The sequence below is a fragment of the Agrilus planipennis genome, unplaced genomic scaffold (assembly GCF_000699045.2).
Source record: "Agrilus planipennis isolate EAB-ADULT unplaced genomic scaffold, Apla_2.0 scaffold156, whole genome shotgun sequence".
NCBI lineage: Eukaryota > Metazoa > Arthropoda > Insecta > Coleoptera > Buprestidae > Agrilus > Agrilus planipennis.
In genome coordinates this window covers 43,486-66,428 of record NW_020438859.1, presented here as the reverse complement: position 1 = coordinate 66,428, position 22,943 = coordinate 43,486, and the positions used below count along the sequence as shown (strand labels likewise).

The 22,943-nt window shown below is 33.0% G+C and overlaps 6 protein-coding genes across 10 annotated transcripts; 2 read left to right on the top strand and 4 right to left on the bottom strand.

Annotated features, from left to right (window-relative positions):
- The first annotated feature begins 164 nt into the window (after positions 1-164).
- Positions 165-6,868, top strand: LOC108741028 (hamartin). Of its 5 annotated transcripts, XM_018475611.2 has the most exons (23): positions 168-271; positions 326-364; positions 438-667; positions 717-834; positions 895-1,039; positions 1,103-1,215; positions 1,288-1,474; positions 1,542-1,615; positions 1,678-1,826; positions 1,963-2,108; positions 2,502-2,603; positions 2,787-3,041; positions 3,105-3,336; positions 3,695-3,868; positions 3,929-4,054; positions 4,108-4,366; positions 4,445-4,637; positions 4,697-4,822; positions 4,896-5,048; positions 5,228-5,414; positions 5,477-5,634; positions 5,695-5,985; positions 6,356-6,868. In XM_018475611.2, exons 3-23 carry the CDS (start codon positions 574-576, stop codon positions 6,458-6,460), a joined length of 3,387 nt encoding a protein of 1,128 aa, XP_018331113.1. In that variant the 5' UTR covers positions 168-271; positions 326-364; positions 438-573; the 3' UTR covers positions 6,461-6,868. The 5 variants fall into 5 exon arrangements, with proteins under 5 accessions (XP_018331114.1, XP_018331111.1, XP_018331115.1 ...); XM_018475612.2 differs by lacking the exon at positions 326-364 and having other exon boundaries at positions 165-271; positions 4,111-4,366; XM_018475609.2 differs by lacking the exon at positions 326-364 and having other exon boundaries at positions 165-271.
- Positions 6,869-7,100: 232 nt separating this feature from the next.
- On the bottom strand, positions 7,101-7,772 carry LOC108741033 (60S ribosomal protein L36). The gene is made up of 3 exons (XM_018475617.1): positions 7,642-7,772; positions 7,439-7,540; positions 7,101-7,382 (listed from the first exon to the last, which is right to left on the bottom strand). Exons 2-3 carry the CDS (start codon positions 7,537-7,539, stop codon positions 7,148-7,150), a joined length of 336 nt encoding a protein of 111 aa, XP_018331119.1. The 5' UTR covers position 7,540; positions 7,642-7,772; the 3' UTR covers positions 7,101-7,147.
- Positions 7,773-8,173: 401 nt separating this feature from the next.
- LOC108741030 (major facilitator superfamily domain-containing protein 6) lies at positions 8,174-11,735 on the top strand. Its single transcript, XM_018475615.2, has 10 exons — positions 8,174-8,327; positions 8,383-8,521; positions 9,002-9,224; positions 9,347-9,506; positions 9,623-9,871; positions 9,958-10,145; positions 10,328-10,549; positions 10,667-10,915; positions 10,976-11,159; positions 11,550-11,735. The coding sequence occupies exons 1-10, from the start codon at positions 8,258-8,260 to the stop codon at positions 11,621-11,623; spliced, it is 1,758 nt and encodes a 585-aa protein (XP_018331117.1). The 5' UTR covers positions 8,174-8,257; the 3' UTR covers positions 11,624-11,735.
- A 431-nt stretch (positions 11,736-12,166) lies between these two features.
- On the bottom strand, positions 12,167-14,424 carry LOC108741031 (kelch domain-containing protein 4). The gene is made up of 8 exons (XM_018475616.1): positions 14,374-14,424; positions 14,130-14,296; positions 13,904-14,074; positions 13,436-13,838; positions 13,226-13,375; positions 12,893-13,168; positions 12,566-12,835; positions 12,167-12,481 (listed from the first exon to the last, which is right to left on the bottom strand). The coding sequence occupies exons 2-8, from the start codon at positions 14,241-14,243 to the stop codon at positions 12,324-12,326; spliced, it is 1,542 nt and encodes a 513-aa protein (XP_018331118.1). The 5' UTR covers positions 14,244-14,296; positions 14,374-14,424; the 3' UTR covers positions 12,167-12,323.
- Positions 14,425-14,755: 331 nt separating this feature from the next.
- Positions 14,756-18,269, bottom strand: LOC112903854 (centrosome-associated protein 350-like). The gene is made up of 4 exons (XM_018475659.2): positions 18,013-18,269; positions 15,852-17,803; positions 15,642-15,739; positions 14,756-15,581 (listed from the first exon to the last, which is right to left on the bottom strand). The coding sequence occupies exons 2-4, from the start codon at positions 17,791-17,793 to the stop codon at positions 14,895-14,897; spliced, it is 2,727 nt and encodes a 908-aa protein (XP_018331161.1). The 5' UTR covers positions 17,794-17,803; positions 18,013-18,269; the 3' UTR covers positions 14,756-14,894.
- Positions 18,270-18,670: 401 nt separating this feature from the next.
- LOC108741049 lies at positions 18,671-22,785 on the bottom strand. Its single transcript, XM_018475660.2, has 6 exons — positions 20,578-22,785; positions 20,084-20,484; positions 19,570-20,013; positions 19,219-19,343; positions 19,043-19,154; positions 18,671-18,984 (listed from the first exon to the last, which is right to left on the bottom strand). Exons 1-6 carry the CDS (start codon positions 22,601-22,603, stop codon positions 18,946-18,948), a joined length of 3,147 nt encoding a protein of 1,048 aa, XP_018331162.2. The 5' UTR covers positions 22,604-22,785; the 3' UTR covers positions 18,671-18,945.
- Positions 22,786-22,943: the final 158 nt, after the last annotated feature.

Here is a 22,943-nt window from a genome sequence, read left to right as displayed (position 1 = left end):
TAAAACTAGAATAAAATAGCAACTTAATTATTTAAATTTAAAATTACAAAATACCGCGCGAATTGTCTACTGTTGTATATTCAATATAACCAACTTAACTCCAATAATCCCCCATTGAAGAAGAAAAAGATCCCTGACTAATATTTGACAGGAGGGTTAATACCATAAATATATAATAATTTTCTGTCATTTAATAATATGTGAATATAAACGATGTGAACGATGTCTATGATCAGTTAAGTTGAATCAGATGAAAAAAACTATTTTTAAGGTAAGAAATTATTGAAATTTCCATTTATTTTCACATTTGTATATTACAAAATAGGTTACATCAGATTGTGTCCTGGTAGGATATCAGTTCATGGTTAGTGCATTGTATTTAATTTCGTCAGACAATTTTTCGTTACTTTAACACACAATAAATAATCTTATTCCAGAAAAAACATGTACCTGAAATGAATGTTATAAGGACTGAAATGGTCTCGAGAGGCAGAAAAAAAAACGTCACCTATTTTTGTATATGACATACCTACTTGACTTCAATTTTGCTGCTAAGTACAAGTCCTTTCTAATATGAAAATGGCTGAGTGGTTTATGCAATTAGATTCAAATGATCCCCAAATGGTAGAAGAAGTAAAACAAAAATTTCATGAACAATTTAATATAGGTAGGTAGTCCATATAAATGTGCCATTCAAAAATAAAAGGTTGTTTCAGTGCAAGACTCCTGGTTATTAAATGGATTATACGACTATTATTTAAATTCAAATTCAGCACGCAGTATGGAAATTCTTGTAAATGTTAAAGAACCTCATCATAATTATTTATTTGCCAAGTAAGTGCTACATGTACAATATCAATACATCAATGTAGATAATATTCATTTTATTATTAGAATATCAGATTCTATTCGAGGCTCAAAAACCGACACTAAGGTACAAGCTTTAACATTATTGGGACATGTTTTAAGGAAACAGCCACCATGGTTATTTAAAATCACTGAGCATCAACTTTTAAGAGACCTCTTAAAATTGCTTAAGGTAAGTAAATTCTTCTCGTAAAAGTCTTCAGTTACTTTATCCAATTTTTAAATTTGCTTTCAGACTGAAACAGATATTGTTTTACTATTAAGTGCTTTATTAGTGCTCATAGTTCTTCTACCTATTGTTCCAGCCCTTATGGGTCAATATCTACAAGATGTTTTCGAAATATTTAGGTATGTCTGTATGTTGTGTTTGTGCTGCATGTATGAAATTTTCTATTCGATTAAATGTATTTGTATTATAAGCCGATTAGCAGCCTGGAACAATATTAGTCCTATAAAATTGGTGGAAGATCAGTTGGTACACATGCAGGTGGCCCATTATGCACTTTTTCAAAGGCTGTATGGAATGTATCCCTGTAATTTTCTAGCATATTTACGAAATCAGTACAGGAACAAAGACCAAATTCCTATTTTTATGCATACAATCAAGGTAGAATGATTTACCTAACAGTAAATAAAATGTATATTTTTTAATAACTAACATTAATATATTTCAGCCAATGCTAGATACAGTTAAAATGCACCCATGTCTAGTAACTGCCTCAAAAGATAAGGAAACAACAACAGACAGGTTACTTCAATCACACATCCTCTATCCTCTCATGTTATGTATATATTTTTTTAATGTTCTAGATGGAAATGTATGGAAGCCCACGACGTTATAGTGGAGTGCGAACGGTTATCTTTAGACGTTTCCGATAGATGTTCTCAAGATTCATGTTACTCAGCAACCACATACAGATCCAGATCAGGCACAATAAATTCAGGCTCAGGGGGATATGGTAGGTGTCTCCAGTTTGAATATAGCTAACTTAAGATAACGAAAAAATTACATTCAATCTAATTTATTTAAATTTCGCATCCTATAGAGACAAACCAGTTGCTTGTACATAGGTTTCGTCAAATTCTCTGTTTTAGACAGTGCGTTCCAATTTTCGTTAAAAAATACTCCAATAGCAAGTCTTATAAATGAACAGAAAGATTTCTTCAGTCCAAGTTTAGTTTTTCAACCGCAGACACCCCCCCTTCCAGACTCTACATCCGGAAACGTTTCACTTAATCAGGTATTTTTCTACATTATAGTATTTGTTATAGACAAATCGTATACATACTTTTTATCATAATTATCATTTAAGAAACAATGCATCGTAATGTCGTTAGAATAATACATACATATATTTGGTTTTTTCGTCTCGCTTATTTATATGCTTTTTTGTTATGGAATTCTCTTTTTATTTGTATATTAAATATATAGGCAAATTAAAAGTGCTTGCTAAATACCATTTTGTTTTTCGTGAACAACAAATTTGAAATAATTATTTAGTAAAATTACTGTCTTGTACTTTGAAACTGAAAAAATAAACACTACTATTGAGTACAATTTATTGGTAGTAATGGGTTAAAACGACGTCGTATGTATTTTAATGTAAGGGCTAACGTTTTGCATGGCTTAATAGGGTGCGGGGCAAAGCTTGGTCGTGAGTATTGGGCCTTCTAAAGAGGGATCATCACCGCCAGAAGCAGCCATAGAGGCGACTCCAGAAACTACGCCTATCAAGGTATTCTAAATTTTAGGCGGGTACTCTGTTAATATCTATCCTATATCTTATCATGCTTGACAAACAGAATGAAATTACAAATTTAACGACATCATATTAACCTACTTATAAACAGTTGTGTAATTCATAATACAACTTTTAATGTGTTAAAAATGAAGCAAAACTCTTATTATTTATTTTAAGGACGTTAGGATGCGCCACACAGCATCTCTGCCGCAAAATTCAAACGTTGTACGTGCTTTAAATTCCTTCGGCACCAAGACCAGATCAATGGGATCATCGAGCACTACTCCCAGTCATTCGCAACCTTCGTCGCCTATGAGAAAGGAAACATCCCCGTTCAACTTTGACGGTCGTCACTCGGCATTCGGACACCCAAAAAAGGACCACGCTGTGATGAAGGTGCAGAAGCTTATGCACGAACGAAACGTGGGCATGGTATTATAAATTCAATTAGATTTTAATGCAAATCTTGAGAGGGTTGTTTTAATTTTGTAATAGATTGATAGCACCTTGGAATCGGCTGTAGCACGAAAAACACCCACGAGTCCTCTAAGGTTTATTCCTTCAGTAAGTGACAATAACTTTTTCAGTAACGTCAACCAAAGAATCGAGTCACCCATTAGCGTAGAAGATGAAGAAGTTCTGGAAATTGTTCAGCAGGGAAAAATGGAAAATTTTCCTGGGCTGAGACAATGCGACAGCGTTTTACAAGAAGTTGAAGGCTGTAAAAGTAAATTCAACATTCTATTATTTATGACTAGATAGGTCCGCCCTGTGCAAATAATTTTTTAAAAAAAAAAAAAAGAAATTCGTGTTGCGTAGCGCAAGTTGATCGAGCTTCGCTCGGATAGTCTGTGCAACTGGCGTATAATAGTATATAATGTACATATCTACATTACTTTTATTTTTTTATTACTTATTTTGTCAAAGTTGAAGTTTTACAAATTTAACTTATAATTTTAAGTAGGGCAATACTTAAAACTGAAAAAAAAAAGAATATATGTACCTGAACTTATATTAACGAGATATTTAATAAAAGATAAAGGTGATGGTGATTATTATCAAACGCAACAATTAATTTTTTTCAGTAAATGAAGAAGACTTGGAAGAGCAGGAACATGGATCTCCGTGCACGGAAGGGGGGTTACATATGGCCGATTCTCGATCCATGAACATACTCATTAAACGTTTGCGTTATCACAGCCAGTGCGGCCCGGACAGGGATCTCCCGGAAATATCGACCGAAAGTAGCCCCGGAAAATGTAAATATCGTAAACGATAATTGAAAATGCATATTATTTAACCATTAATTCTAACACTAGTTAATGCTTCATACCCGAACAATGCAGTAGTGCGTCGAGCAAATTCCTGTCCAGAAATGAAAAAAAGCCAATCTGTTCCTACGAAAGAGAGTATAAGTAAAACACTATTGGAAGCAGACGAAGAGGGTAATAAATAATATAGAACGAAGTGTAAATTTATACTTCATGTTAAGTTACAGTAGCTGGAAAAGATAATCAGAATGATGCAGTTTCCCTTACTAATGGATTATGCCTAAAAGAAGAAAAGCGCCAATTGGCGATAGCCGAGACTCAGACGGAAAATTTTTGGCCTATGCCATACGAACACTTGTTTCTTGGCATTTTCCCTTTACTCGAAGGCAACGCTGATGTTAAAATCAGCCCCACACCCAGTCCCGCACCTTACAATGTACAACAAGATAAGTCTTCGACTGCATCTCCTTATGAGATTTTAGATAGGTATAAGTAAAAATACTCTCTGTCTGTTTAATTAATTATTCGTTTGAACGGTGGTTGCCTTAATTAATCGATTTGTAGGTATTTAGAAGTAGCTATTAATAGTAACAGTAACGACAGAGACGTCGTTCGTCACCTTAGGGAGCAGCTGCAGTTACTACATCAACAATTGCTCTTTGAAAGGCATCGACGCGAAACACACGCGCTCAGGAATAGACGTCTTTTGGCCGATTCGAGGTCAATTAGGGCATTAGAAGAACATAATTCTGCCCTTGTAATAAGTTCCAATATTTTTATCTTCTTGCTTTCTATCTAGTGCTGTGTACTTTTCAGAGAGACCAAATACAACTGCAACAAAAGGAGATAGACAGTCTCAGGGAAGAACTAAACGATCGTATGAAAGTAGGTTACGTAAATGCCAATCTTACGAGCGAGGCCGCCGATTTTTTAACATGTCAGGTGAGGTGATAAATTATTCTTTTATTAACTTCTAATCACAAGAATAGAGCAAACGGTTGTTCTGAATTTTCAGTGTGCCACCTTACGCAGTGAACTAAAAACATTAACGAAACAAAACGACAAACTGGAATGGGAACTAGAGAAAATCAAAACAAAATGCGTGGATTTGAACTTGAAATGGCAACAAGCTGAAGAGGCCGTTTTCGATGCATCTGCAGAAGCTAGAGTAAAATGTTTTTATTTGTCTCATTTTAATTTTTTATTTTATAAAATATACAGAAGTAAGTTCCCTTTTAGATAGAATACAAGATAGATACTATTCATTTGTTTATTGGTGCTATATTTCTTTAAATGAATATACACATTTCGTTCTTTTTTTTTTCTAATGTATCCTTACTTTTTAAGATTGCCAAGGAGCAAGCATGGGCTGGAGAAAAAGATAAAGCTGAATTAGAAATAGTCAGTCGAGAACTTCTCCTTTCCAGTGAGCTGCAAATGAAATATAGGGAGAAATTGTCGGATATCATCATGTACAAGCGATCCGAATACGAACTGCAAAAACTGAAGGAAGCCTACAATGCTGAAATTAAAGGCGAGTTACAATGAGGCTGCCTTTTCTGTTTTTTTATTTAACTTATCTAACATTTTTTATAGGTCTCAATCAACTATTGGAAACAAAGACCACCAATTTAGAAGCTTACAGGAGCCGGATGATCGAGTTAGAACAGGCTATTAATCACAGTGGAGAAGTGCTAGATTTTCACAAACGATTGATCAATCAAGTGAAAGAAGAATATGATGAAATGCTGAAGGTAAATTTGGATTATATTTAAACGCTTATTTATTTTTCCTTTTCAATTGACAACATATAGGCTGTGGAAAGTAAATATCAGACGCAGTTGACGATCAATCGGTCGTTAGAAGAACGCGTTTTAGAGTTGCAACAACGTATCGATTTATCGTTGCGTCGCGGTGGTGGACTAGTTAATTCGCCGGACACAAGTAGTTGTCACGAAGTCCATGCCACCGCAACGGATCGTACGAGCGTCGCAACGGGTATCAGCCCACATTCATCACCGCTGTCCGCATCACTTGCATCGTCCGAGGGTAGTGTGGCGTTTGCTATACACGCTGGTGACTCCAAAGAGGTCAAAAATCTTCAGGTATTATTTAAATGTTCCACTGTACTTGTATCATTAGTGCTGATTAATTTTACAATAATTTACGCCTTATTGATTAATGATTGAATATCATCATTTACCCATACTTACTTATATTTCGATAATCGATATTATTTACTGCTTTAATTATATATTACGAAGTTACTTCAGAATTAAGAAAATTACACCAATAATATTCTTTAAAAATATTGTGAATTTTTTACAGCAGTCTTTGAATATAATGTGTGTATTTTATGCCGAAGAAATATGCAACATAAATTAAAATATAAATACAAGCAAGAAGCAAAAAAATAATTTAAAAAGAAGGGAATTCAGGTAATATTTATATGGTTTTGAAAATAGTGTTTTACAGGTAATAATGGATGAAAAGGAACCACTTCAACAAACTGTTTCGACAAATTCGGAAGAAATTAATTTGAACGAGGAAGGGTCCTCATCATCAATAACACAATTTTAATGGTTATTATTTTTTATTACCGTCATTTGGTGCGTTTGCAATTACAAAACAAAAAATATCTAGTAAAAGCCTTTCATTACAAAGTGGACACGATTGTTATCTAATAAATCTTAAAATTTAGTTGTATATTCTTTTTTGTTAACTTTGAAATTATTTTTTTTATATTCTGCTTTTGAAAAAGTCGTTTTATTTTATATTATCGTGAAGACTTTTATTGTCAGACAATTTTGTGGCGTGTCAAAGTAAGTGTAATTGCCCAAATGGACTGCTTGGTTGACCACAGTGAGAATTAATCCGCGTGAATGATCATTTTATCCATGTTATCTATGGAACTTGTTGTAAGATAAAATATTGATTGTTACAAGTACTGGTTTATCAGAAATTTTTATTAAATGTGCTTAAAGATTAGTTTTCCTTTTGGTTGTAAGTTTTGGTTTATAACATTTACTTTATTAAAATACCTACACTTAAAAATACTCGGTACTTATTAATAGTCACCTTCTTTCATTAACATTAGTCGTCTTTTAATTCCTGCAATACAAAGATGTGAACGTCCACAATAATGCAGAAATCATCAACCGCAGCTGTATAATTGAGTTATTAATGAATTAACTATTCAATTGAAAGAAAAATACAATAGTGTTCTTAGAACTCTTTTATTAAACAAGTTTAGTTCTTTATACAAAATTATTTGTGGGTAGCCTGTGCTTTACGCATTTGTGTCAAGATGTTAGACAGCTCTTCTCTCTTCCTCTTGGCACGGATATGTGTACCTAACCGACGTTTCAAAAACTTAAGAGCCCGCTTGTCTTTGGATACTTTAAGTAACTCCATTGCTCTTTTTTCATACGGAGCGTGACCACATACTTCTCTAATAAGATCTCGAACGAACTTGGTATGCTTTGTTTGGATCCCCTTCAACCTATCAATAGACTCGATTTACGCACTGTACTAATAAAATAACTGACAATACATTACCTTGCAGGTCGAACCTTATCGGCCTTTGTTTTTCCTGAAGGGATCTTCGTGGTTTTACGACCTCTTTGCAGTCCTACAGCTATATCATAACGTGGGGCCATGCTGCAGAAAGTTTGGTTAGGTTTAGAAAAATTGCTATTTCAAACGGATTTGCTTGTAAAATACGCTTATAGAGGTATTTTAAACTGTTCTTCAACAATTACCTGTATTTCCTTTGATTTATATTATTTTTACTTAAAGTAAAACTGTCAACGTCAATATTAATGCTAAAATAAACGTACGAACAAAACGTGAACCATAGTCACCATAGACAAGATAACCGTCATAGATAATAGATCTACAAAGGGTAAAAACCATAGACAACTAAAAACAGGAACCTTTCCAGCGTGCCAAGCTTGTTTAATAATGGAAGTGTTTAGTCTGCGCAGGTATATATATATATGTTTACACTTTTATTTTTTTTTACTACAGATATCATTTAACCGACATCAACTGGGCAATTGTATCTCTATGAAATGGACGGTAATCGTAAATTACATTCGTCCATCTGAAGTGGCAGCAATTACGAAAAAAAAAAAAACAATTAATCGCGTTTCCGTATGCACCCAATATAAAAAGATCAAATGTTAATCTCAATGGCATTGGATAGTAAACTTATCTATGACATGTCATGGACATATCTATGATGTCTATGAATAGATGATGAACCATTGATGAACGGTTAGGAACATGGGAACATCGACATTAAGAAGATAACATCTATGAAGATAACCAAAGCAATAGTCAAGGTATATTTTTCGCTCGAGAAAAACCTGCGAAATGATGATCTCTTTGCAAATGAACAAATTTTTGTTGCCCATGAAAGCTCATTACTTTCTTTTTAATGCTGGTAGTGCTAAATAATAAATACTTTTAAATGAAAGTTAATCATCATCTTCTTATAGGAACGGCTTCTGTGGTTCCGTTTATGACTGTTTATGCGAAACAGTTGCGTTTTTCTAGTGTTACCGTAGGAATTATTTACACAATACTAGCTATTGCGGGGATGCTAGCTAAAACAATTATAGGAGGTGTTGCAGACAAGTAAGAAATTGCTTTTTTGTTGCAGATATTTTTATAAGTCTTTTAAACTCTACAAGTATTCTATAGAAGGCATTCATAAACCTTGTGGACTGGTATTTGCAGCATGTTTATTTATTTAACAAACCAAGTACATAAAGTAACTCCATAGAGCCCCACCGTGGGTACAATAATTCCCATATGCAGGCCTAGCCACAAACAAATACTTGTATATATGTGTGTATATATAAATGTACAAATGATAAGCATATCTAATAGATCTTACGAGTGGAAATGGAATATCCATACTTATCTTAAATCATAATAAAGTTTTACTTATTTGGTCTTACACTTATCGTTGTACAGGGTATTTTCATAATTATTTTTTAAATAGGCTGGGCTCTTAAATAAAGCCACCAACTGACATATAATTGATATATGCAACAAATATTGCCTTTCATCATTAAGTTTTGATTAGATTTTCAACCCTTCCTTTGTTTACAGATATCAGTGTAAAAAAGTAATATTTTTAAGCAGTATTATGGCAACCGGTTTGTCCTTTTTGCTTATGAACTTTAGTAAAAGTATCCCTACCCAGCAAAAAATGAGATTTGCGTGCGACTATGGCAGTTCTGTAATGGACACATGTGTTAATAACTTCAATATAACAGACGAATGTGCAGTCGAAATGATCACCTCAGAAACAGCTTCTACTGTTACTTGCAAGGTATGTGAATTTATATAAGATTACTTCACATGGCATTTTGCTAACAGCAGCACTGGTAAGTAATGATAATGCAATCTTATTAAATACTTTTTAATTACCCAATAAAAATTGTCTCTTTGCAGCTGTTTTGTGAAATTAACAATCAAATAAGAAATACTGTTTGCAATTCGTGGAATGTTACTGAATACTGCAAAGAAAATTCGACAGAACTTTTGTCGTTTTCTGCGGATATTTCTATGCGTCATACGGAAAAATTGGGTGATTGTGTTATTTTTAGAATAGGTGAGGTTGTTTTTTTGTTTTAACATCCTAAGGATGTGTATTTCTCCTTGTAATATTAGTAATTACGATTATGGGGGTTGTGTATATTTACTCGATTCTCTCTTTTTTGTGAATAGATAGTGTTCAGTTTGCCAATCGACAAGTTTTATATCCCTATTGCCCCCGTGATAATTCTATCCAAACGGTTTGCGATATTGATTGCGATTCCTTCGCTGTCAATGATTTAGTGCGTGTACCTACTATTAAAATGAGTTACGTTTATAGCACGGATTCTTTTTGGGTATTGTTAACTTTTTTTTCACTCACATGGATAAGCCAAGCTGTTGTTGTTAGTATAGGGGATGCTATATGTTTTGAAATGTTGGGTAAGTAACAGGATCGTTCGTCTCCGTTTAATACTCGTGTATCATGTAAATACGATTGTAACTTTTTTTATAACAAAGTTTTACAGGTGACAAGCCTAATAAATATGGTTATCAACGATTGTGGGGCGCTCTGGGTTGGGGCATTTTATCTGTTCTAGCCGGCTACTTAATAGACTTTTCTAGTGAAGGATTGGGTTATAAGAACTACACGCCAGTGTTTGTTCTCGGATTTATTATACTTTTAATTAATTTTATAAACTCTTACTTTATAAAGGTGAGAATGATGAGTATATGTATATATATATATTTGTTGTTATTAATCACCAAAACAATTACATGATCAAGTTTAGTTATTAATTACAGCATTAGGTACGGTCTCATTTTCTAAATCAATATGATTACACTGAAATAAGACTGTTGGTTGTGAAAATAAAAATGAATGTGTTTTTGCTTCAGTATCAGCAAAGGCACATATCGTCTAATCTTTTACAAGACATAAGTATGGTTGTTACGAATTTGAGGGTCGTTGTTTTCATGTTTTGGTGTACGTTTGTGGGAATGTGCACCGGTTTGGTTTGGCACTTTTTGTTGTGGTTTATTGAAGATTTAGCCAAGGTTCGTGGTTGTGACTCTCATGAATGGATCAAAACCTTACAAGGACTGATAATGGGTATACAGGTATATATATGTATATATATATTTGTGTATATGTATATAAAATTGATATTTGTTATCCTTACGTGGGTAATTATAATTCTTTTTACTACTTTTTTTTGAGTCTCTTTATTTGTCTAGTGCCTTTTTGGGGAATTGCCGTTTTTCTTTCTTTCCGGTTGGATTTTAAAACGAATAGGTCACGTGAACACGATGAGTTTAATACTTCTAGCAATTGGAGTGCGATTTACATTGTATTCATTTATCTCAAATCCATGGTGGTTCTTACCCATAGAAATTATGAATGGCCCCACGTTCGGGCTAAGTTACGCAACGATGGCTTCGTACGCAAGCATCGCAGCACCACCCGGAACTGAAGCCACCATGCAAGTATGCGCATTTTTTTTTAAAATCGTGTATTAGTATTCGTAACAGAGCAGGATCTCTTAGGGTTTGGTTGGAGCCGTATTTGAAGGAGTGGGCGTAAGCTTAGGTAGTTTTTTGGGCGGAGTACTTTTTCAAAGTTACGGTGGAGCGATTGCGTTTCGTATATTGGGTATGACAGCGTTTATAATGAGTCTAGTACACGCTGGGGCAGCGTTCTGGTTAGCAAAGTGCGATGTACGAGGTAAAGGTGCGTCTGAAACAATTCACGTTTTCTTTTTTCTTCTTAATTTTTCAACTTGAAAAAAAGTCCAAACATCAACAAAACAATAGTTTATGAAATCGGTAATTAATATGCATTTGTTAAATTGCATTTTATTGATAAAGGCTTCAACTGATTGCTGTTCTGATTCGGGTCTAAAGGCCGTCGCATCCAGTATCGAATATGAAAGGACCTCTCAAGAAGCTCGCCACTCGTGTTAGCGAAACGTTAGGAAGCAACTCCAACACACGACGGCCTTTAGACCCGAATCAGAACAACACATTACTTAATTTCGTGCGTGTCTGTGAATAAATTAAATGTTTTTGATGAAACTATAAAAAAAAGGCACATTAATATAAAGTTTTATCCCCTTTACAGATATGTTTGCAAGATATGCTGCGCCCCAAGATGCATTGCAAATGGTAGAGAGCAGACAAGATGTAGTGCAATAATGAATGTAATGATGCATTAATCGGGATAATTATACAATTTTTAGCACACCAAGGGTTAGAATATGAAAATAAAATTACTTATCTGTGATCGTACTACAGATAGAAGACTTAATGTCATGATTACCTTCGTTGAATCAAATTCCAAAGATTATTGTACTTACCTTTTTTTTCTTGTTTGAACAAAATTGACATTCCATAACGCACATCACTATGTATATTTCAGTTAGTTTTGCATTGATATATTGTTCTGTGCTATAAATGTCAAATTAAAAAAGTAAAAGAGAGACTCGCCTAAATTACCATCAATAAATTATTGCGGACACGCTTTTCCCCCACTTCTTAGTGAAACAGTATCGCGATAAAAATTAAAATGTGGGAGGAACACGTGTCCGCAATAATCAATATATAATGGTAACTTGAATCTTTTATTATTTTTTTTTAATTAGTTATTTACCGCAGTCTCCAATTTCTATCCTTTATAACTGTCAAGTTATTCGTTGATTTGTTTATTGTACTTAATTTTCATTTATATATTCTGATAAGTATTTTTCAAAGATTCAATCTATTTCTTTATTTAAGCATTAATACAATCAGTATATGTTGATTCACACATTGGGGCATTTATTTAAGTATTTGTTTCTTTTTATTCTTTTGCTGTTGTTACTCTAAAAACCAAACTATGGTACCTATTAAAAATTATTTATTCAGTTTCCATGGGTGTTTCTTCATCTTCATCTGTACTGCTTTCATTGTCCGTGCTGCCACTGCTTGAAGTGCTACTTGCACTTGCAGACTCCAGCCATTCATGAAACTGATTATCTTTTGCAATTATTTTCCATTGATTCATTTTTTTTAAATCTACAACCAAACCATGAAATTGGTCATTGTTGCATTATATGCATACATATATACTACATTATGGATATAAGTTGATTTACTTACCAAGTGCATAAAAATCGTTTAAGGTGAGTTGCCTATTACCATCTTCGTAAATTCCACCAAAAACGTATAGAACGCTGTATTTTATGGCCAAACCGGCATTCATTCTTGGTGTTGGCCAAAAAAGGTTAAGGTTTTCATATGTTGAAAATGTACTACTATTGGTTTTGCTCAAGTTTTCGGACGGACCTACAGTTACAGTAAAAACACCATCATCTGACACTGTTTGGAATTTTGGAATATTTGTATCCATACTTTTGGTGATTTCTTTGTCTAAATTCGATTAAAAAATAAAAAAAAAATTAAAGTGCTATATGCATTTTATTTTACCCATGTCATCTGCATTTTTATTTCGTCTACATTTTTTCTTCTCCTTGTCCATTATTTGAACGGTATGCCAACGGAGCTTTCCGAGATCCATACAGTAAAGATCATCGAAAAATGAACTCGTCAAATTTTCTTCATCTTCAACATCATACACTCCACCGAAAGTATAAGCAACACCGCCGGAGGCGGCAGTTATCGGCATACCACAACGTGCGGATACGCAAATGCCACCAATCTTTGTTTGCACCCATTTCCATTTCAATCCTGAAGCGTCATTTCCTAAAACAGTTACTTAATATTATACAACTGATAATAAAAACGGGCAGGAAATGTTACCAAAAGGAGCAAGCAAGAATGCATCTGTAAAAATGTGTCCCTTGTCCACGTCTTTTTTAATTCTTTCTTTTCTGTAACCACCATATATTAAAATTTTTCCGTCAGGTAAAGCAACCATACAACAACCTGATCGAGCATCAGGAGGGGTCCCTAAATTAAAAAAAAAAACTTAACAAGAGACCAGTGAAAAGAAATTAAAATCGACAAAACCTGCTGGTTCTATTTTCTGCCATTTGTAATTTTCAGTATTAAACACGTGGACATCATTGAAGTATTTGTAATTTCTTAAGTTGTCATTAAAGCCACCAAAAACTATAAGCTGTTTTCTAAAATAAACCATTCTATGGCCACTCCGAGCACTGGGTCCATTAACAGCTGCTATTTTCTCCCATTTCCTTTTACTAATATGGTACACCCACAAATCATTATAATGATAAAATTGTGATTGAGTAGGGCTTGTAAATTCACCACCAAATAGCCAAAGTTGGCCATTATTGGCAGAAGAGACGGCCATTTGGTGTCCACAACGAGGCGACGGACCAGAAGGGCATTGTAACAATGACCAACTGTTTTGGTTTGTATTATAGAAAAACAAATCATTGTACACCTGAGTCTACAATAGTAACTGATAAAAGTCATATCATAAAGACAAAGTCAAGTTTAACTTATGTTTGTCACCTTCTTCCCATTATAAAATTCTCCTCCAAATAAAACTAATTCGTCTTTGTCTGGATGTGGTACGAATGTAAAGTTGCATCTTCTTGTTGGAAAATCTACTTTAATCTCTGTAACTGTTGTCCTCTTTTGTTCCTCATACTCAATCTCTAACAAAATTTTTTCAATATCGTCCTTAAAAGTGAAACACTGTTACACAGTAAAACAGTAAGTAAATAAAAGGTCATACTTCACCTATTGCCATTAACGCTTTTTTTTGTTTGATATTAATTTTCTTTTCTGTTTTCGAAGCGGTTTTTTCGGTTCCTCTGCCTTTCTTTTTATTTTTATCCTTTTTTCCCATTTTGGTATAACCTGAACAAAATAAATAATAAAGCTAAATTTGTCCCCAGTTGACTGAAATCAACACCATTCATTAAACATATTAATATTGCTTTATTTATGTAAATATAGTTTTTCTACTAAATTCTAACCTTTTCACAGACGGTGCTCACGTTTTATGACAGCAGCCATTTACACTAATTAACATCATATTCACACTTAATGTTTGTTTATCCATGTCATTTTAATAGTTTAACAAACTTATGCAACACACCTTGCCTTTGTGTATATTGCATATATAACAAATAGGCAGCTTTTAATTATTTATTACACATCCATTTGTCTTTAAAGTTGAATTAAATTAATAATCAGATCAAATAGGCAAATTTAGTTGTTATCTTTTTTTTTTAATTCATTTATATATTTAAACTTTATACAGATCAATCAACTGTTTACTGTCCTTCAATTTTCCAATATTTATTTAACGTTTAAGCACTTATTTTTTTCTTTATTTCTTTTTATTAGAAATTTCTTTGTTAAAAAAGTAAATATTTTATTTCTTACAATAAGAATACAAAAATATAAACACATGGCAACTTATTAGTCGATTCAAACAATTATTAGCGAAAAATGTCAACGCTGAAAACAACATTACTACACTTATGGCAATCGTTTAATTTGGACTCGTAATTCGTTTTGCCAATATAGCTTTCAAAGTGTGAGCTGTTTCACCAATTAATGAATTTATGATTTCATTCGTCAGTTCGTTGATAACGATCAGCTCATCTTTATCATAATTAGTCCATTCAGATTCCTCGTTTTGTGACTCTAACACCAGCAATTCGTCAACGTGATCCCTCTTCTTTCTACTCCATTTTATTATCATGCTTTCTTTTCGATCGATTTTCTCGTATCCTAAACTTTCTTTCACTTTCTTCATAAGGAATTTTTCGAGTATTCTTTCGTCAAAAGCTTTTTGGAATACCAGCTTCGGCTTCTTTGTAATTTGCATCCAAGAGGGTCCAGACTCTTCTTCGAATTGTTTGTAATATTCGACGGTCAGTTCCTTGCACAAATCAAAAATGAACCTCTGACACGACGGTTCGATTTGGCTCTGCATTTGTCTTTTAATCTCCGGTAGTAGAGACACATGTGGCAGAGTTCCATTTAAATGGGCATTGAACAAATAGTTGCTTATATGATGCACTATCAGGTTAACTTGTTCAGCTGATGAGGGTAGTATGGATGGAATCGTCGCAGTTAAAACTGGAGGCATGTAAGGAGGTGGAGGCTTGTTTGGAATTTCACGTAAATACAAATAAGGCAAATGTTCCTTTTGTTGTTGTTCGATTTGTTTGATCTAAAAAATTATTAAAAGTTGGAATAGGACCAAACGATTATTTTGTTTTTCAATTCATACCTCTTGTTCAATAGCTAACTGTTTCTTCACAAGTTCTTCTTCTTCTTCGCTAGCAAACGTGTGTTTAGGTAAAATTTGTTTATCGAAGAGAACAATTTCTGAATAATAAAAATATTTTATAAATTGAACATCTTATATATAAATATGTATACATATACAAAATAATTTATACGAACACATGAATGTGAAATTTTAAAATTGATAAGTTACCTGATTCAGGAGAGACACCAGACAATGAAGACGTATTGTATGTATTTATGCGCAGATTTTGCAACTCAGAATTCGGTTCACTTCTAGAAACATTTGCATCCGTTAAAATTTCAAAAATGCGTTTCCGCACATTCTTATAATTACAATTTTCTTTTTCCAAATCGTTACCGTCTTTTTTTTCTATAGTGTCCAAAGAGTATACGTTTTCCTTTTTAATTTCTGCTTCTTTGCTTGTAATGTTATCTTTTGTGCTAACGTTTCTCAAGTGCTTTACTTCATTTTTACTTAGCAATTCGACTTCTTTCGGAATACTATATTCTTCATTTTTTTCTGTATCAGTTGAGATCGAACTAGATTCAAACTGTCCTGCAACATTTTCATTTTTAATTGTTTTATTATATGTTTGAAGCTCACTATAGCTTTTTTCTATTTCTATTTCATTATTTTCTGTTGTGGATACTTGCTGTTCATCTTTCATTACTACATCATAGTTGCATACATAAAAATAATTATTAACATTCTTACCAGCACTTAGATCTTTGTTAAATTCCAAGGAATGTTCCGATTGAATGTCGTCAGCAATAGCTAAGCTAAAATCAACTTTTGATGCACTTAAGTCTCTTTTTTCATCCTTGAAAATAACTTCGGATATAGTTGGTGATTTGTTTGTTTCCTCATACCCGCCAATTTTGTACAATATATCGGGCATTTCTGTGATTTTAGAAACTTCTACTATTTCAGACGCGGTTACTAATTCACTTTGTAAACTTGATAACGCGTCTGATACCGTATTTTGAGGTTCAGAATCAGAAACTTTGTTTATAACATCGGGAATCGAAGAAGCAACGGAGGCTTTTAGCTTTTTTAATTCCTTATTATAGCCCACAATAATGCTCAAACGATCAACTGAATTATTGCTTGCCTCTTCTGAGTATGCTCCATTTATTTCTTCTTCACAGCTCGAAGGATTACTATTTATAGTTGAAGTGGAAATGTGTTTAAAACCGCATTTGTCTTTTTCTATGGTATTATCTAATATTTCAAAAGGAGTCGTCTCAACTGGAACTGATTCCGTATCAACATTTGCTTCGATGTTAGTTTCGAGACATTCGTTTTCCAAATCAGAAACAGATTCATTGCAAGAAAAGAGCCCTTTAGTAGAAACAAAATTATCGGACGGAATGTTATCAATATTCTCTGTTTGAATAGACACCGAAATGTCACTTATTACTGTTTTTAATTCATTATTAGTTGTGGAATCGTTTTTACAACAAATATCGACATTTTGGCGAGGCACGCATTCGAGTTCAATTTTACTTTGAATTTTAGTAGCGATATCTGCGTATGTATTTAAAGAAGTTTCCTCAAAGTCTTCAGAGTAACTAGTTTGATTTACTTTCAAGCTTTTTGGTGTTTTATTTGGAATGTTTTCGACCTGCTCAATAGTATAACTCCTTTCGATTATTTTTTCTGCAATGTCTTCACTCTTTGTCAAACTAGCAGAAGAGATCAATATAGAATTGAATTCGTTTTCGTCACCGATTTCCGTCAATATATTATTGTTATCGACTTTTAAATTGTTGTCGGAGTTGGATGTATTTCGACTGACATTGGCTTTATTACTTTTTTTGGCGTCTTTACAAAACTGCTGTATTGCTTCATTAGACATTATATACAGTTCATTGTCTTTAAAACGTTGCTCTTGTCGTCCAGTCATGTTCTGCCACATGACATTCAGTTGGCATCCTTTGAAAGTGAAATTTGGACTGCTTGACTCATTCTGAAGGGAAAAATAAGGATTAGTAGCAGCTACTCGACTTATTATCGAATTAGCTGCGGATTCCAATTCGGCAATCTGACGTTCTTCTTCCACAAGTTGTTGATGCCATTGTAATAACTCTTCAGCTATTTTACGTCGTTTTTGCAAGGCTGTCTCTCTCATCAACAAGGACCTAAAAAAGGTATAATTGCAAATTTGTAAAATGAGTTTGATATATTAAAAATTTTAAATTTAACAATAACAATAATAATAAGCTGCCTATTTATTTAAAATCAATAATAAAACGATCGTCGAAATGTTTAAGACTTTCTTTTGCTTATTAAAACATTTTAAATCCCTGTTTAACAAAATATAGAACGTAGGGGTCTCAATTTAACTTACTTTAAACGGAAAATGGAGAATTAAAGATAATGTAATAACAGTTGAAAAGAAACCGCTTTTGATGATCGTATATCTTTGATAAAAAGAACTTGCATTTTCCGTTTTTAAAGGGTAATCGATGTAATAAAATTTTGATGTTTACACCGAGTGACACGTAAATGTGTAGTACAACTTATAAATGCCTCCTGCTGAATGAAGTACAGACTAATTTTAATACTTCCTTCCTAAACGAAAACACGTTTTTGGAATGTGTCCAACAGGATATCTAATTTTAGATAGATTGTTTGATCGCTCCTGATAATTATGTACTATTAATAAATCGGCAATTTGACCAGAATACGAGCCTCCGAAAAGCAACGCCACATTAATACGTCAAGAGTAAAATAAATAATCATCTATCTATATACATATATGTTATTTGAGGCATAGATTAAATTTTTTCGAATTTATGCGAAATAATTTTTATTTATTATATTTATTGAAACATATTCCTTTTTTTTTCGAAAAACTGATTTTAATGTTTTCTCCTTTCATAAAACATTAGTTTGTTTTAAGTGAGAATAGTTTTAATGTTACCTTTTTAAATGATCATTTTGTTTCCGTCTGAATTCCTGTTCTTTCGGATTAGAATCGCTGGAAAAGTCTGAGTTTTGAGAAGTTACAATTTCATCTGTCAGAAGGCTACTCGCGATGGATTGTGAGGAGCGTGAAGACAGACTTATGATGTCGTTGTCACTCATCCCAAGACCCTTCTTGGGAAATCGTGACGTTTCGGACATTATAGACTCACTGTATCGATAAACACCGACTACCTTTAGGGGTCCAGACGAATGCCGGCGTTCACGTGACAACGATGATTTCAGTTTATTCACGGTCTCACTAGTAGTCGACAATTGGGCCTTGATCATACTTCGCTGTTGTCGTAAACGCGTTTTACGTTCTTTGGAAGCGGCTTTTTGCATTTGTTTTAACCTATTCAAACAAAATTTGGATAAAACATTATCTTATTTATTGCATCAAAACAATTAACCTTTATATACCTTTGCATTTCGTGGCGCTCGTGTTGAAGCTTGACAAGTAGGCCGCGTTGTTTTTTCTTAATCATTGATATTTCATTCAGCTGCCCAGAGTCCTTTAAATACCTGTAATATTTTACACATTCATATTTATTTATGAAATACTTCACCTACGGTAGACATTTAATACCTTTTTTGTATTTCTAACCACGCCAATTCACTCTTTGTTCTATCAAGTAGAGATTTCTCTCGAATCTTAAGTATTGTCTTAAGATTTTCTATTCTTGCATCTTCGTCTTTTATTAGCTGATTGAACTTGTAAAAGTAATTTCATTAACTTCAATACAAGGCTTTATAAATTAGAATATAGCAGTAAATTAAATTATTAATGAAATAGTTAATTATTGAAAAGATAATGAATGTGTGTAACATTACCAGTCTAATGAATGTACATCCTACATGAAGTTTTAGTATACAATATACATTTACATAGGTACACCGTGCATTATCAAAAATAATTTGAATTACCAGAAGAACTTACCATTCCTAATGGCAAACCAGGGTACAAATGGTCCTTGTGGTGTTTATTAAAATTTAATATTGTGGAATTACTGTTGTATGATTTGTCAGATTCATTAATATCTGTTACACTGGATATGCTAAGGTTAGTATTAGAAAAAAAACTCTTTTCGAGCATGTCCGATGTCGTAGAAGCGGTAAAAATTGGCTCACAACTGTTCAACACATCCGACCCTCTGGAATAGTTTATGGTTCCAATTCTGGCATTACTTTTTGTCTTTGAGGAAACGACATTATTTGAGTTTTTCTCTTTAACAACTTCATCTTCTCCGTTTTTATTGTTTGGTACATAATGATTTTCCAATAACGACTTTTCTTTTTCCACAGCTTCTTGTAATGACTTGTTGAAATGATGCAGAAGTCGTATTTCTGCTTCAAATTTCAAATGAATCTCGTTAGAATTGATCTAAAAGGGAAAACGGTTTTAATTCTTATGATTGTACTGGGCATGCTACATAATACAAGAAATTACATACTTTAGTGTCTATTGTTTTAGGTTGAAACTTTTGATTGAGCGGAACTTGAAGGTGTGCAATTTGATCTTTAGCATTATGCAAAGACAAGTGCGAGGTATTTAGCGTGACGGACGGACATTTCAAAGAAGGCACAAAATTTAAATTGTCAGCGCTTAAGCTTTCAAAGTCGCTTGAGTATTTACGCTTATCAATTTCAGAGAAACGTTCAAATTGATCTTCGTTTAAATTCATCAGTTTTGTTTCTTTGCACTTTGAATTTAAAAGGGAAACAGTCGTATTTTCGTTTTTCTCTGAATCAACTTCATTTTTAGTATTTGGTTTTGTATACGTTTCAACTCCCAAACATTGCATATAACTTAAAAAACTCGATAACATCGTAGTATTTCCTGTGTCTTCTGTTTCTAAAAAAAAAAATAAATCTGTATTATACGTCTCTGCAAATACTTTAAATGATTTTTTATTTATTTTGCAGATAAACTACATTTTGGATTTACCTCCTGCATTATTAGTGGCACTACTATCATTTTTATAAATCATATTCGTTAGAGGCAAAGGTTTACTCTCACCTTCAGATAAAGGCAAAGAAGAACAAGGTTTTGAAATAGTCGAATTCGCAGTTAATTCATTTACAATTTCGTCTTTTTTATGCTTTAGACATTTGTCGTCAGTATCTGCATGTGACAATAATGTTTGAATCGTTTCGTCTGATTTCGTTAATTTTCGTCGTCTGCTCCTTCTCAAGTTGTTGTGGCGTTCTGGATTACATACCAAATTGTAATCATCTGTTTTATGTGATGAATCCAATGAATGCAGTAAATGTGCTTGCTTACATATCCTTGTGTGCACTGAACTTTCTGTTGAAATATCTGGTATGTTTTTCGATGTATCTGAATCACTAGCATATTCTCTTTTTATATTGTTATTCACATATTGAGAATCAATTTGTAGAGGTTTCAGTGAAAGAGGTTTAATGGTTTGCAGATCTAAGTCCATGCACTTATTGGAAACAAGTGATTTCAAATCACATCTACTATTACTAGAATTTGATCTATTTATTGAATTTTGTGAAAAATTAACATGTAAATCAAATGGCTGAGCAAAAGAAATGTCCTTATTTTTCCAAAAAGTAATACTACTTTCAGACAGTTGAATTTCTTTAAAAATTGAAGGAACAACTTCTACATGATTAATACTGTTAAATTCATCATTAAAAAGTTCATAATGCTTTTGAGAATTCTCAACTATTGGTGCCGGCTTACTTGTTAAATTTTCAGTATTTCTCTTAGTCGCAAAGTGATCACTTAACACATTTGATTTTGAAAACTCAGAAAAATCCATTCTTTCATTGACTTTTTTGTTAACAGCATGACTGAGTTTCTTTTTCACAGCGTTTATAAAATTATATGGATATGGCAATGTAGCAGGCACGTCAAGCCAAGTAAGCTTTGATTTCTCTAAATTATTTTCATTACTTTGTATGACATTTTCTTCCTTCAAATTTTCATTTTGTTGTATGGTAAGAATATTTCTATACAATTTTCTTTGTCTAAACCCTCTAAAATAAGCTTGAATTTTAGTAGCAGCATTACATAAAAGCTCATCCCTCTTAACATTACTTTCCAATAATCCTGTATCAGTTTTACAGTGTGATTCTAAATGAGAATTAAGCTGCGTTACTTCGTTTTCTTTCCTTTTTGAGATATATCCAAACTGATCAACAGATACTTCTCTATCTTCTTTGTTAAAATTATGTTTGGGTTCCTCCAATTCACAAATGTTTGGGACTCTTGGTAATAAATTACAGATCAACTTATTTTGACAAGTTGAGGGTTGCTTATTTTCAGATGCCGTAACTTTTTTTTCATATGATTGAGATTTTCTTCTTTTTTGTTTAACACTTTTTGACACTAACTGCAAAGACTTCTCATGAAGTTCTTTTAATTTTTTTTTCCTCAAATCAATTTCATTCTGAGTTTCTTTAATTTTCACTTTCATTTGCTCTGCCCTTTTCTCTCTTTGTTTTTTAATATATTCTCGTGCCTTTTCTTTGTTATATTCATTTTTCTTTTTTTGGCAGTCAATTTTATTATTTTCATTATTTGAAGCTTTGTATTTTTTCAAAGAAACATAATTAAATCTTGTAGTAATATTTGATGATACTTGATGTATTTTGGGTAGATTTGCTGACTTGTTATACTTTAAAAGAATATTTTCTCTTCCTACAGTCGCATATTTTTCATGGTTTCTTTTATTAATATCACAGTGTGTATTGTTAGGAGGTGGTTCCTGGCCATTACACGACAACTTTTCAACTTGTTTAACATCAGTCTTTGTAAGATTTTCATTTTCACTGCACAATCCTGTATTGATCAACTTCTGTAATTCTAACTTGAGATTCTCGATTTCCTGTTTTGTCTTTATAACTTTTTTGCTGACTAAATCGATTTCATTTTTGTCATTTTCTTTTATGGACGAAGATTTATCTACTGCTGAATTCTTTTTTTGTGTCTCAAACGGCATCACTCCAGTTGCTGACTAGATTGTCTACGGCTATCTGGTGTGTTAAATGGAGGCTGCTTCTTAAAAGAAATAAATTATTGCCAGTACCTACAGTCATTCACATGACACAAAAATCGCTTATACTACAAAGTTATATTTTTAAAAACTCAAAAAATAATGAGAATTAACGAACTTCAACATAACCTTACCTTGCGTTGCAATGAGAAACAATTATTGATCTTTATCTATGGTTATAAACATTGATAACAAGTATATACTGAGACATAGATACATAAATAGTATTACCAGTAAGAAGAGGTACCTATTCTTCCAGAGTCACCAAGCCATTAGCATAATAGAT

Excerpts from the sequence above, each read along its gene's own strand:
- LOC108741033 (XM_018475617.1), bottom strand. The coding sequence starts at position 7,539 with ATGGCCCCACGTTATGATATAGCTGTAGGACTGCAAAGAGGTCGTAAA. Across the intron at positions 7,383-7,438 it reads GATAAGGTTCGACCTGCAAG|GTTGAAGGGGATCCAAACAA; the intron begins GTAATGTATTGT and ends GTCTATTGATAG.
- LOC108741049 (XM_018475660.2), bottom strand. The coding sequence starts at position 22,603 with ATGCCGTTTGAGACACAAAAAAAGAATTCAGCAGTAGATAAATCTTCG. Across the intron at positions 20,485-20,577 it reads TGCCACTAATAATGCAGGAG|AAACAGAAGACACAGGAAAT; the intron begins GTAAATCCAAAA and ends TTTTTTTTTTAG. Across the intron at positions 19,344-19,569 it reads CTGGTTTGCCATTAGGAATG|TTCAATCAGCTAATAAAAGA; the intron begins GTAAGTTCTTCT and ends TACTTTTACAAG.
- LOC108741031 (XM_018475616.1), bottom strand. The coding sequence starts at position 14,243 with ATGGGAAAAAAGGATAAAAATAAAAAGAAAGGCAGAGGAACCGAAAAA. Across the intron at positions 13,839-13,903 it reads AATTTTATAATGGGAAGAAG|ACTCAGGTGTACAATGATTT; the intron begins GTGACAAACATA and ends TTACTATTGTAG. Across the intron at positions 12,482-12,565 it reads AAACGATTTTTATGCACTTG|ATTTAAAAAAAATGAATCAA; the intron begins GTAAGTAAATCA and ends GTTTGGTTGTAG.
- LOC108741028 (XM_018475609.2), top strand. The coding sequence starts at position 574 with ATGAAAATGGCTGAGTGGTTTATGCAATTAGATTCAAATGATCCCCAA. Across the intron at positions 4,823-4,895 it reads CCGATTTTTTAACATGTCAG|TGTGCCACCTTACGCAGTGA; the intron begins GTGAGGTGATAA and ends CTGAATTTTCAG. Across the intron at positions 5,635-5,694 it reads AATATGATGAAATGCTGAAG|GCTGTGGAAAGTAAATATCA; the intron begins GTAAATTTGGAT and ends GACAACATATAG.
- LOC112903854 (XM_018475659.2), bottom strand. The coding sequence starts at position 17,793 with ATGAGAGAGACAGCCTTGCAAAAACGACGTAAAATAGCTGAAGAGTTA. Across the intron at positions 15,740-15,851 it reads TGGTGTCTCTCCTGAATCAG|AAATTGTTCTCTTCGATAAA; the intron begins GTAACTTATCAA and ends TTTATTATTCAG. Across the intron at positions 15,582-15,641 it reads AGTTAGCTATTGAACAAGAG|ATCAAACAAATCGAACAACA; the intron begins GTATGAATTGAA and ends ATAATTTTTTAG.
- LOC108741030 (XM_018475615.2), top strand. The coding sequence starts at position 8,258 with ATGATGATCTCTTTGCAAATGAACAAATTTTTGTTGCCCATGAAAGCT. Across the intron at positions 8,328-8,382 it reads TTACTTTCTTTTTAATGCTG|GAACGGCTTCTGTGGTTCCG; the intron begins GTAGTGCTAAAT and ends ATCTTCTTATAG. Across the intron at positions 9,872-9,957 it reads TATATGTTTTGAAATGTTGG|GTGACAAGCCTAATAAATAT; the intron begins GTAAGTAACAGG and ends AAAGTTTTACAG.